The 13,754-nt window shown below is 36.6% G+C and overlaps 1 protein-coding gene across 2 annotated transcripts in view; it reads right to left on the reverse strand.

Moving 5' to 3' along the window:
* Window positions 1-13,754, reverse strand: part of ARID2 (AT-rich interaction domain 2) — a 98,713-nt gene that overhangs the window by 3,219 nt on the left and 81,740 nt on the right. For both annotated transcript variants that reach the window (XM_071733547.1, XM_071733548.1), the window contains 5 exons: window positions 10,755-10,903; window positions 5,381-5,519; window positions 5,196-5,281; window positions 852-975; window positions 675-766 (listed from right to left, as the gene is read on the reverse strand). In XM_071733547.1, the coding sequence (XP_071589648.1) occupies window positions 675-766; window positions 852-975; window positions 5,196-5,281; window positions 5,381-5,519; window positions 10,755-10,903 (590 nt within the window). The remainder of the gene's footprint in view (window positions 1-674; window positions 767-851; window positions 976-5,195; window positions 5,282-5,380; window positions 5,520-10,754; window positions 10,904-13,754) is intronic.

The following is a 13,754-nucleotide window of genomic DNA, read 5'->3' on the forward strand; positions in this document are numbered from 1 at the left end:
TTATTAGAAATAATTACTTCCACTATGATGAAGCTGAAGCAATGCAAAACAAAACCAAGAAAACACTCGGCTTGTAAATTCTTGGAAAACACAGAAGCAGCATGCATAGTGATTACTGGCACAGGAAGTTACTACTGCTCCTCCTGCATCCTAAAGAACATTTCCTACTTAGTATCAGAAGTCAGTACTGGGTCTGTTAACTTACTGAAGGATCTTCTACAAATCAGAGGAAAGCTGACAGAGTAATTTATTACAGCTAACCCAGGTTTGGAGCAGAATGCAATAGAGAGGCAGCAAGCTTTGTGTCAGCCTAAGGAGACTCCTATGTTCACCCCTTTCTCAGCTTAAGGGTTCCTGCCAATGGGAAGTTGCTTACAGGAGAAGTACTTTTGAGAGGCAGGAGGAAAAGGGACAGACCCCAGAAAAGGCCTCTTTCAACTTCCTCCAAAAGTTTAACCTGTCAAATTTACCAAACACATTTAAAAGGCCTGGATCATGAACCCTGTGTTAGGTGAGATGATGGTGAGCACTTGTGTGAGGAACCAAACAGTGAGGAATTGACAGACAAATTGTACTGCCTGTGTACTTACTATAAGGACTGGCTAAAGCCTACTATGCTTTGGTACTTAAAAGAGCAGAAACAACATTGCCCACTGGTATTATACGATGCTTACCTGCGACCACATTCTGAATATTTACCAATATTTTTTAATATTAAGGCAGCTGTTAATCGGATGTGTTTAGTGATTGGTCCCTCTTTTTCATCCTGCAAATGTGAAGAGAAAAAAAATAATTAAAAGCCCTGTAGTAGCAAGCAACAGTTAATGTCTAATACTTGAGTCAATACTAACTGTGAAGTCTCTGAAGACAAGGTTTCTGGATCCCCTCCTTAATGCCATTAGGGCAGCACTCGGATGATTCACAATGGCCTTCTGTGGTCTGGGAGTAGAGGCAGTACCCCCTGCAGCTGGCTGCCTATGTTAGTAAATAAAGAGTTAATACAAATATGCTTTGCACCACTTTCTAGAAGATTAACAACTCTGAAAATTTATTTTGACAATTTTTAACTTATCTAAACAAACACACAAAGATCTATTAATACTTGGTGCTGATATGTACTTTGTCTTTTTGTTTCCACAGAGATGAGAGTTATTGCAAAGGCTTCAGAGGTGTCATGGGCTTTACTTTATGTGCAAAAACACTTCTCTTGAAGAAGTGCTGCTCATCACCCCTGACATTTGTGATGAAAAATAATATATTGTACTAATGACACAGCCACTTCCTGAAGTGTACCTACTTAAATGAATGTGTTACCAGAAAGGCTTTAACAGGAACTGTGATAGCAGCTATGCAAATGTCATCTGAGATTTGGCCAGAGAATGCCCTTAAAATATAGCTATTCAAAACTTGACACAGCTCATTGGGACCATTAGACACTAAGACAATACAAAATATGTATTAACTGTGGCTAGTGAGGAGTAATATAAAGTAACATGATTTAAGTTATGATCTAAGACATAAAGCATCTAATTGTTAAATCAGATGAAACATTTGTAAAACCAATTACCTGTTACTGCAGCTTTCAGAGTGAGATTTATATATTAAGCAGGGTATTTTATAAAGCTGTTACAAACAAAAAAATAGCAGAAGCAAAATTCTCCGTTTTCAGTATTAACACCTCAGTCAAAGCTCTATTTCATGTAAAACTTTGAAAATACTCAAACAATTAGTGTTTAGAATATATAAATATGCAACTTCACCTGAGGAGTAAGACTCATAATTTCAAAGTAAAGTTTTCCAGTAGCAATGTGGAAACTATCTTTTCATACCCTAGTAGAAGTGCAAGCAGTACTTACTGGCAAATGTAGCAAAAACCAAAAACAAATGTTCCAATTTTTTAAAAGAAAGTCTGTAAGAGTACTACTGAGGTATTTTTCACTGTAAGGCAATATTCTAAGAATAAAACTTGGACTGTCTGCTCATAGAGACTTTCTCCATAATCTGAAGTTGTAACAACAAGGTAACCTAGGTAAAGTTTAAAGAAGGGTTCCTATGAGTGCTTTTAAACCACAAAACAGAAAATTACGAAGTAATAACAGATTCCTCCCTATTAGCTCATAATCCTAAATGGAAATAAGAGTTTGAAAACCTTTATGGAGTAAAGGGAGAAGGGCAGGGACTGAACTGAAGAACTGTTGGGCAATGACATTTGTTTATAGGAGACTGAGTACCACAGTAAAGGAATTATCATCTTCATTTTTAATTTCTGGAACATTTTTGGTTTCCTTATATTGAGAAGAACAAGGATTCATCAATGGAAGCTGTTCCAAATGTCTCTCTTCGACAGCTATCATACCATAATTTTAGAAAGTTGAAGTACTTGATTCTAGAAATATTGAAAAAGCAACAATTGCAATAAATTAGGAAGTTATTAAAAGGATTGTCTTCTTTTTTGACTTTGGAAACAAAGTAGTTCATGAAGAGTTACAGAGACATCAGCTAGACTGACTTGTATCTGTGGACAAGTGTATCTCTCAAGAATCTCTCTTATTTCTTCAATTTCTTTAATTATATTATCAACTTAACTTCAAACCATACCATTCACCTTGTGATTTAAAGTTATCTCCTGCCCCACTCCCCACAGTGCATGAAGAATATTTTTGGTAGCTCACACTACCACCTTTGCTTCAGTGGCAACAAGGAAAAAAAGTAATGTGAATCCAAAAAGATTCAAATGCAGAAAGCTACACTCAACACCCTGTTAATTGCTACCACTACCTGACCCTCCAGAATGTAATAGTCAGTTATCTCTGAAAACCAGAAGGGGAAGAGTTAGTATAATACAACTTTAAAAACAAAGAAATACAGAATTAAAGGTATACAACCAACTCTGTAATGCAGCTTGACTTTGCCTATCTGGTTCCAGCAAAAGCCACTACAGACTTTTTCAAGTATGTGTGGTGTTATAATAGACAGAAATTATGATGAGGAGAAAGGGCCCTTGTTTGTTTCACTGTTCCACTGATTTTATTTCCAGCACCAGTAACACTCACTCTATGTGCACTCTCCAAGCCAAGTGCTGTTTTACTACATGGTGAGGAATTAGGTGAAGCAAGCTGGCCTAGAGTAATGCCTAAAAAGTTGATGGCTTATAAATGCTTCATCTCAGCACCTGCTTTTTAAAAATGTTTCAGGTCCACACAAGAGCTTAGTTGTATGGACTCAGTGGTGTGCTGATGTACCTGAGAAGTTTCTAGGACTCAGAGGAAGTATATTAAGGCAAAACCTAGTTGTAAGTCAGATTTCAGGCATGACTGTAAAGCCAGCTTGAGGTGACCTCTTGGAGCAAGGCTGGGTTTCATTTGACAAGTCACTGATTCTGGAAAGCAAATTATCAAGTCTTGTCTCCCTCATGTAGCCAGATGCTATTTTCAGATGTGCAAACATAACAGCACTGTGTGCTAAGATTATGTGGGTTACACATTACATATAATCAAAACATTCCTGTTTGTTGATTTCTTCCTTGGTAAAAGAGAAGTAATGGAGACAGGAGGGAAGAGTAAAAGCAACAGACAGGGAACCTCTCTATGATTTCACATACCAGCTGAGTGCATTCATTGCCCTGAGTGCTGATAGAGAAAGGTCATATCCCTTCTGTTCCAGCCCACCTCCTCTACTGGTATTCAAGGGACTGCAAGGCAAGTGTATTCCACTCATCTGGCACTTTTTATTGATTAGTTTTTTTAAAAATCAGAATTTATTTACCATGAAATCAAACAAAAGCTAAAGCTAGTTCTCTCACTGTAAGCAGAGCACAACCACAAAAGAGAACAAGGGATGGCATGGAAAGTCAGAATACCCTACACTTTAAGTAGTGGAGTGCTCTTATTTCTATTTGTATTCTGAAACCACACCCTTAGCACCTTGTGATATTGCAGTCTCAATATTTCTGTGAGAACTGGTTATGCACATAAATTCCTACTTTCTGAATCTGACCTAATTAGGGATTTCTGCCTTACAAGTTATGTAGGAACGTTTTTTTATTATATGAGCACCTGTGCCAATTTTAAAGAGGCCTTTGAGGACACAGAGCTACTGGATGTGTTATCTGTGTGATAGAACATTTTTGAAAAGGCAGAGTTGAGATCACAACATAGTAGTAGATAGTATCAGCCCTATGCTTCCCACTTACCCAGTATTTAAGGCTACATTAGCATCATTATTCATTTTGTGGTTTTCAGAGGTCTGAATGTTGTTCAGTGTAATGGAACAAGACACCATAATACAATTGTAAAACTATGTTAGGATGTTTGTTTATAGAAAAGAATAAAAGGCCTCACAAATGAAATTTCTCATCTTTCATACCCAGCTTCCACTGCTGCCTCTGGCAGCTTGGCAATAATTTAAGTAGCCACAGTTCAGACTGCAAAAATCTGCCTGAGACCATCTAATTACATCTTCAGGTTGCAACAAAGAGATTCCAGTCAGTTACTAACAAAGACCCAGTCTTAATACATTTATACAAGTAACTGAAGCCTGAATAATTCCAATATTTACATAACCATCCCCACAACCCCACAGCAACGGGATTGCACTCCACAATATTAATTCCAGATGGTTAAAACCATTTTGGGAAAGAGGAGAGCCAAGGCTAATTCCAGGTAGCAGCACAAAATTAGAAGACTCAGAGGAGCTGGTATTTATCTTGTTTGCTTGTTTAAAGAAAAGTTCATTACAAGAGTCCCTGGAACAAATCAGCCCAAATTTAGACCACAAACCTGGAAAGAATACAGCAAGTTACAAGTTAATCCATCTCAGCTGCATGAAAGGGCTGAAGTATATGCAACAAATAGCTTTCCATTTGGGTAACAAGCACTTTCCTGTTACCATAAAAGTTATAAAATGCTGACCAGTTGGGAAAAATCATAAGAATAGGTTGAGAACAGCATTCATCACAGAGTACTGACCATATACCTTAAAAAATTAACTTGTTTTTCTGGTAACCAACCACAACAGAATCTAGTCTCTCTTTTGCCCATTTTGTCTTATTGCAATGGACCTCAAGTTTGATTACTGTTACAGACTCTACATATACAGAGTTTCACCCAATAAACCAAGCTAGAAATAGACATATTATTCCAATAATTTGTAATCCTCTTATTTTCACAGCTGCTACTGGGGCTCAGTTCTCTTACTTGTTGGGAGGTTTCTGATTTCCTGCTTGTCCATGTTCATCTTGTTTTAATCCTGCTAGCAAAGCATCTCTGGAACAGTGCTTATCCTGTTTGGGGAAAAGAGAAAGGCAGTGAGAAAAGTGTGTGAAAATTTACTATGGAATTCCTATTATTTTCTGAAGTAATATGTGAAAGAAAATCTGCACCTGTAAATGGGTAATGAAGGAAAACCTCTGCCTCTGGAAAGGTTCACATCCCTCCCATAAGCACTGCCCCGGGTAGACATCTTTTCCTCCATGTTCAGTTGCTGCATGATAGAAAACTTGTGATGGTGTTTGAAACCACCTGGAAAAAATAGAAGGAGGAGAAATTAAGGTTGGGGTTTTTTTTCCAGTTAATGGTTAAGCACAAATGGTGAAGCACAACCCGTAAACCCGTAACAGGCTAAACTTCTCTTTTTCTGAAATAAAACATGCAGTGATAAGTGAAAAATCATGGAAAAATATGTACATATACATATATCCAGTGAAGTCCCAATAAATGGCAACGTGGCTTTGCCAAATCTTGTTGAATGTTCATGCTTGTATTTTTTTACTTATACTTTACCAAAGAAATAATGCATGTTAATTTCAACAGATCCATTCTCTGCAAGGCAACCAAAATAGAGTAATAAACAGCTTTAAAAGTTGGGTTTCCTGTATTAATTTTCTGGTTTTCCTTCTCTTTTGGCAAGCATACCTAGACCTCATTTAAACTTTAACTGGGAAAAAGAGATTCACACCATTCCTCCTATTCACTCTCATGCTTGTAAAAACTGATGGGATAAGAGGCCATTCTAAAATCAGTGCTCTTTAATGCCTGAATTCTAAATATTAGGAAAATTACTAGATGTCATTTCATGATGCAAATAGAAGCTGAAAAAAGGGTCACATAAGTGGCATTTTAACACCTTCACTTTAACTTCAATTTCTATATGACTTCCTAAAGCCTCAGAATAAGCACTTTGTCTTCCGACAGCACCAAAACACAGGACATGAAGTATTTCAGCAAATAAAGTGTTTCTGCTTCAATCTGAAACATGAAGTTGTCCTAAGCCCTGTAATTTCTTGACAACGTATTTTGTGTTTTCTGTTTAATGTATATCTTGTGGGAGCTCAGATGTGACACAACCCTAGTGTGAGTTCAAACCAGCAAGAACTTTCTTCCATTTAAAAACTCACTGTGAGTTACTCAAAATGTGGTTTTTTTTTTCTTAGTCTAGATCCACCTTAAAACATATGTCAAGTGTATTCAATTACAAATTACATCCCTTAGCTCAACAGATCAAAAATAGCCACAATAAACAAAAGTATTATCTGCTTGCAATGCATTTAGATAGAACTAACCCAGCTCATCAACACCCACTTAAGGCTTGGACAGAAGAGGTCTAGCAACCTGGTTTCTCCATTTGGGAAGTCATTACCACCAGCTGTTCTCACACACTTGCTGGATGGATGCCACTGGCACAGCAGCCCCACTGAGGAGGGAACACAGGCACCCACCCCTGTCACTCCAGGTCACATGAATTTTACTTTCAGTTAACAAGTATGGGATCTGTGTTAACATGTTTGACTGAGCTTGTTGGGCTGAACAGCACCAAGAAGGAGATGACCTCCAATCAGAGACTTCCAGCAAGCAGGCATGGATGAAGCAACATCTCCAACCTACAGCAGTCCTTTAAGGACAAGTTCAAGGAAGATCTTTCAGTGCATGCACAGCAGGTCAGTAGGTGCTTCCATCCAGCCCCTCCTTCCACAGCCTAATCCTCATTTCAATATTGCCCCTGATGCAAACATACTTGCAATCAGTATGGAAGCCTCAGTGCACAGATACCCTTACCTCAACCCCACAGAAAGGTGTCAAAAGAGCTAATTGCACCCAGAGACAAGTCTTGGTTATTAACTGAATCCTACTGCAATAACCACCTGAAATGCAGCAGTTACCTCCTGCAGAGGCATTAATAAAAACTGCTCCCTTAAAAGGCATCCATCCAGCTTTTCCATGCCAGTCAGCTCTGACTGAAGGAAATCTGGGAGGAGAAATAGCTGCCTCTTGCTGTTGTTCTAGATAGCCCATAGAAGGAAATGAAAATAAAACGTTTTATATCTACATTGGCTCAAAAGCAAAAGTTGGTTTTCCAGGGGACAGACAGATGTCTTTCCATAATAAAGGGGAAAGTCTGTATGTAAACATGAGCTTGGCACAAAACGATTTTTGAAGATTCCTGGTATGGATGAGACAAATTACATGGCATCAGTAAACTACCAAGAGGTAGTTTAAAATATTTTACTCAATACAGCAAGGCTTTAAGAAAAATAAGCTAATTCAGCTAGGATGGCTCACTCACTGTAAATACATTCAGTATTATACTTCAATCACTGATGAAAAAGATTCAAATTTATTAACTTTTTGCAGAGAAAAACTATTTTGCTTTAGAAACACCTAAACACAGTACTAAAAAAAAACTTGAGTAGTGGGAACATGGTTGGTTGAGTCCAGACTCTTGTTTCCCACTTAATTTCTCCATTGTTCTGTTCAGCTGCTGGACAGAACATTAAACTAATATCTGACAGGCAGTGGAGATTCAAGAGCACTTCCAATTCACTTTTAAATACCAAGCAATTCAAGAGCAGACAGCTGACTACCTGTGGAACAAACGAGCAGCTTTTACATTAAGCTGAATACAATTAACAATACTTGGAGACAGCCAAATTTCCAAGGAAAACACCTACTTTCTGTTACATCCTCAATGCAAAGCTGCCTATTGACTGACACCACTTCAGCTACTACACATGAATACATCTGTGAGAGGCCAATCATTACAACTGTTTGCATAATTAGGCTGGATCTGGTTGTGGTCTTCAAACACTACTAAATCTGTTGCATTTTATTTCAAAATCTTGGAATAATGTTTCCTAATTCAGCTCTAAAAAACAAAACAGCAGAACCCACAGCTACACCACTGGAAGGCTGCTGACTGCAGCAGCCAAGCTAGTGGGCAGGAAAAGAATGTGCTACTTTATTTATTTGCATTTATTTTAATTCTCAATAAAATGCTTTTGAAGGTGCTTTTTGCAATAGATCTTGGGAGGGAAACTTAATGCTGATATGTTGTGAAAATTAAATTAAAGAGCATTCATAAAGAAACAGGTGCATATGACTATCAAATTTGTTTCCTGTCATACCCTCCCCTGTTAACTGTGGACACCAAGAAAGAGACACTGTTCTGCTATGCTACTGTGATGAACCACCTGCTTAATACCTAGGAAAAAAAACTGCTAAGCAATCATGAATGAAACTAAGTAGTGGATATAAAGTTCACATCCACTGAACAGCACTCTCAAAAGGATCTTATTGCCTTCTCCTTAAACTACTCAATAAAACCAGGTAAGATTGAGAGCTATAAATAAATTTTACCATAAGGTGTGGCAATTCCAGATTTTGCTTTTTGCCTATTAGAAGGAGGAAACCTACAGAAGATTTTATACTCTTGTTTTTAATCAGGCTTTTTATGGATATGAATAGACAATATGAATATGAATAAACTATGCATTTGAGAAAGATGCTAACTTAACATTTTGGCTGTCTTTTTACCACAGAGAACACTGAGTGGGATAAGTGTCTAAGCTGTTTTTAGGCTGGAGCTGGAAGACATATTTTAAAAGTGAGAGACAGCATAGGAAAAAGAGCTATGTGTCACATGGACTACAATCTATCAATGCAAAAATCTCTGAAATTTAACCATGAACAGAAAACAGCAGAGTTAAGTAATGACAGGAAAAACTAAAGCAATAGAAATAATACACGATCTTTGAAATTCAACACAGAGATCAACCTGCAAAATATGGGCCTCATTGTCCTTCACTTCAGCCACAAGAAAACGTACTGGAATAATATTTTAAGACAGACTTACAAAAAGACTAATAAGGTAAGGTAATCACAATTGTATTGTTTGTTCCTGCCCCAAAATTTGTCTGCACCTATCCACAACCTACTTCACATCTGACATTAGCTTGCTCCATGGTTAGTTGTCCTACTAACTCTACACAGTTCATCCTACATAACTTTAGACATAGAAGAAAGTTGGTGATTAACTCATCCTTCAAAATTGTAGTTCAGCAAACTTTTCAGGAGGGTATAAATTTGTGAGGCTTCTGCTAAGAACATGCCCCAGCTTTTCATCTCCACCTCAGCACAACCCACTCTTATACAAACACAGGTGTTTGTTTTGCAGCCAGCAGAGGGAAGGAGCAAAGGAGTAAAGTAAGAAGCAAGTAAAGCCTTACATGTATTTCTTACATAAAGAAGTGTGACCTACCACAGGAAATAAAATATTAAAAAAAAATAATATCACTTTTAAGGTGAAAACAGCACTACTTTAAAAAGCTTCAGATCTCTACAGTAGCACTCTTATCTAAAATCTGCACCTCTTGCATCACTTAAATGATCTTTGAATTATGTTTGTAAGGAATAAAAGAAACAGAAACTACAGCTTCAGGGGTCTACTAATTAACTGTCCTTCAGTATTCCTCTAATTCTGTTCAAATTTTTCATTTTAGCCAGTGCTCCCAAATCTTCAAACTTCTCCCTCATTTCACCCCAGCTTCCTGAATGTCTACACACTACCCTTCTGCCGAATCAGTTTGTCTTTATGCTCCTTTTGTTTTGTTCTGCAATGAAGTATCTCACCCTTTCCCACACATGTTCTATACACTCTAAAATTTCTCTCCCTTTTTCAAAGTGGATATTTGACAACTGCCTTTGTTTCAGCAATCTGTACCCTTCACTGAAAACTAGCATATTCACAAAACCATGTTATTTTGAAATCAATATCAAGATTATATATATATATACACTGATAACAAGGGTACTATCATGCTTTTTATAAGCCTAAAATCCAAAAATTCTGCTAGCTTACACCTCTTCTTTTGAAGGACAACAACAAGTCCAATCATTCTCAATGGTCTTAAGGCTGAATTCCTTTTATCACAATGGAGTCCTGTGGCAAACAAATGGTATCAGGTTTTCTAAAACCAGTCATAATCCAAATAAGACTTTGACCAGGACATGGAAATACAACACCCTGCTCTTGCAAAACTGGAAGCACAAGAAACATTACAAGCTGGAAACACAAGAAAAGGTCAAGACAGGATTTGTAACAGGAGAACAGTAATTATTTTTGTATTTGCAGTATGGAGAACAAGCTCCAGAAGTGGAAGTTGGGGTTTTTTTAACTTAACAACATGACGATATTTTACTTATTACTGAAGAATCAATAGAAGAAAGCCACGTAATGATAATTTTATGCTAATTTTATGATAATTTTTCAGTTATATGAAGTATAACTGAAAGCAGTTAAATGTCTTGCACTCCCCCATCTCAGCTTCAGTTTCCTCAATACTTTTAACTTTCTCTTTTCCCCACTGACAAAGGATAAGGTAACTTAAGGAAACGGGAGGGCTAGAACTTGCAGAATCACCTTCTATATACAAACATCTGTTACATATTAGTAAAAAGCAGTCAAATAAAGGAGCCATTTACTTTTTACAAGATTGCCACAGACACATGAAGTTCTGTCCAGGTTTTTTCATTTGCTCTGCATGCTGACTTGCTGCAGTGTACGAAGGAGGCTGCAAATTGATCTGCTGGCCCTGTACTTGCACTGTTGGTATTGACGTTGCAGGTGTGCTCTGTAGAAAAAGTTAAAACACAGTTTTAAAAAGGGCTTATTTCAAGACTTGACATACAGTCTCTATTTTTTGTTCAAAAGGTCTTTTGTTTTACACTTTAATCCACCACAACTTTTCAGATTTTAACATTATGAATAAGCATTAGTACACACAGTAACATGAAGGACATGATTTTACACTGTAGCATTTATGCAGACTTTTATAAGATTCAAGCTACTAAACCTTATGCCTAAATTAAAATACAGAGTCATATAAATCAATTTCTCAAAGGCACTAGTGAAGCAAAGGTTAGCATTATTTTGCAAGGGCTTTATTTGATCTTTAAGAACAGAAGAAACATGCAAACTCAAGAGGCTGCAGCATCACCAGCACAGGGAGTAGTTTCTCCTGCACTCCTGTTTAAGTGCAGGAGAGAAAATATTGATAGAAACAAGTAAAATGAGCACTGATACATCTAAAACCACTTTATAGTCTTTGATGAAATGGTTTTACATGCTGCATCTATTGAGTTCTTGAACTGCTGCATTAGCACGTATCAGCCTGTGTTACAGAGTGGGTAAGAAAAGGTAAACTGGACCATGCTGAAGAAAGACAACCAAAGAGCAGTAGGCTCAAACTATGATATGCCATTTTCTCTATAAAGCTTGGTGAATGATTTAATTCTTCAAGCTCTTCTACAACCAGCCAGCACATGTACCTTTATATGAACACCACATGCCCAGAATACCTAACATGCCATGCAACTTGTATACAGTGAAATATAATCATTTCAGAAAGGAAAATGATGTTCCCCTTGCTCCCTTGCAATATTACAAGACACTTAATTCAACAGTGGATACAAATTTTCTTTAAAATGACCTAAAATGAAAAAAACCCTAAGTCAAAATAGCTAATTTTTGGTTCTTTTTCTGAACACGGGACTTCTCCACTCCAGTGTCAGAATAGCGATTCTTTTTTTTTTTTTTTTTTTTTTTTTCCTGGAAGGCTCTGGCCAGTAAAACATTTATAAAGATGATGACAATAAAAAACCCAAGCTTTTGAGTATTATCTGGGAATGGAAACCTAGCATCCTTAAGGAAAAAATCTTTTTTAGAGAGCCCAAATAAAATTACTTTCCAGTCTGTATTTAACAGTAATACAAAAGAAGTATTTTCAAATGTTTCACTGTACTGTTTACATCTTTACAGCCCAGTTACTGAACAGTTTTAGCCTTTAACATTAAAGACAGGAACAGTTAACTGCAAATTCTAACATTTCATTTGCATATTGATCTTAAATTTTCTTTTGGCTGTTCTCTAATGCCATTGTGGGAAAGTCACACAAGGTAAGGATTTAATAACTCTAAAGATTGCACAGCACCTATAACATGACCAAAAGGACAGAAAAAAAGCCTCAAAACCAAAACACTTCCCATATCCAAGCATAAATCCTCATAAAGCAAGCCTGAGCAAAACTTCTGAGCAAAGCACCACTATAATATTATTCCTGTGATCTACACATGTGAAAGTTGCAAGAAAGGACTCGAGCCCATTAATCACAACTACAAATTATTTTGAACTCAGCAATGATTTTCATCTACAGACCTCTAAGCTATTTTACAGATGAGTAATGAATATTACCAATATCTCTTCTAACAATTTAAACATCACTGGAGCCTTTTAAAATCCAAGGCATTTTTAAAGTGAAACTGAAAGTGAAATCATGGAATGCCAGCAGCACAGCTTGTCTTGAAATCAGCAATGGGCCTCCTGATATCAATACATTCCCATGGTCTTTATGCAACTTTTTATCCCCACAGAACTTCTGTCACTTTTAAAGTGCTGGAAAGGGAGTGAGCCTACAAAATTAATTCAGTGTTTCATTTAATTCTCATAATTCAATGTGTGGTTCATGTATTATTTACTCCATTCTAAGCAAACCCTGCAATTAATCCAGAACTACAAATTTTCTCAAGGGTTTTTCTGGCAAGCTCTTGTAGTAGTATTCAAAGGTTTTAATACCATCTCATTAAAATTGTTTATTTTAAACAAGGAGATCTGAGATGTACAACACAAAATGTTACATGCTGAAAATGAAAGAACAGAAGGGAAACAACTTTTCAGGACAAAATTCAGTTTCCTCTCTGATTTCTATTATTTTTTTTCTAAATAGGAAAAAAAGAGCTGATAAATTGAAAATAAATTTCTAAAGGAATTGTTATTGTTTAGAATTCTCTTATTACTGCTGTGATGAAAAGTAGTTTCACCCAAACACACAGCATTAGATGGTTACAATATCCATGTATTTTTAAGTCAAATTTATTGCTTGCCTACCAGCTGTGCTGATTATATTTTAAAATCAATAGATGATACAAAATGACATTTGTTTTCATAGGTTTTATTTTAGAAACTTGTTCTATGTTCAAGCATTTCAAAGCCTTCCTCTCTTCATTCAAGATATCAGAAATGTTGCTAATTTTTGTTTTCTTCCCTGCTCTATTTCCATGTATCAGTTTAGTAATGCATGATACATGGGACATCCCTGAAAGAAGGTACAGTCATTGATTTTCAGATATGAAACTCCTTTTTTTTCAGAAATACTTGCTATGTGTTACCTACTTTACAGTATCACGATGCAATGATTATGTAAACTCACTTATTTCTTTAACACACAGAACTATGACAGATACTTAATTTTTCTATGTCTTTTTGGAAGACATAACATTGAAAAAATTCCTCCATGGCACAAGGATTTCACAAAATCTCCTCCTTTAGCAAAAACATTCAATGATTCCAAGTGCCTCAAGAAATCCAACACTTGGTACTCCACTGCACTTGAAAGCACTCCAGGCCAACTTTTTACATTGAGGTTA

Source organism: Heliangelus exortis, chromosome 1 (assembly GCF_036169615.1).
Source record: "Heliangelus exortis chromosome 1, bHelExo1.hap1, whole genome shotgun sequence".
In the NCBI taxonomy this organism is placed as follows: domain Eukaryota; kingdom Metazoa; phylum Chordata; class Aves; order Apodiformes; family Trochilidae; genus Heliangelus; species Heliangelus exortis.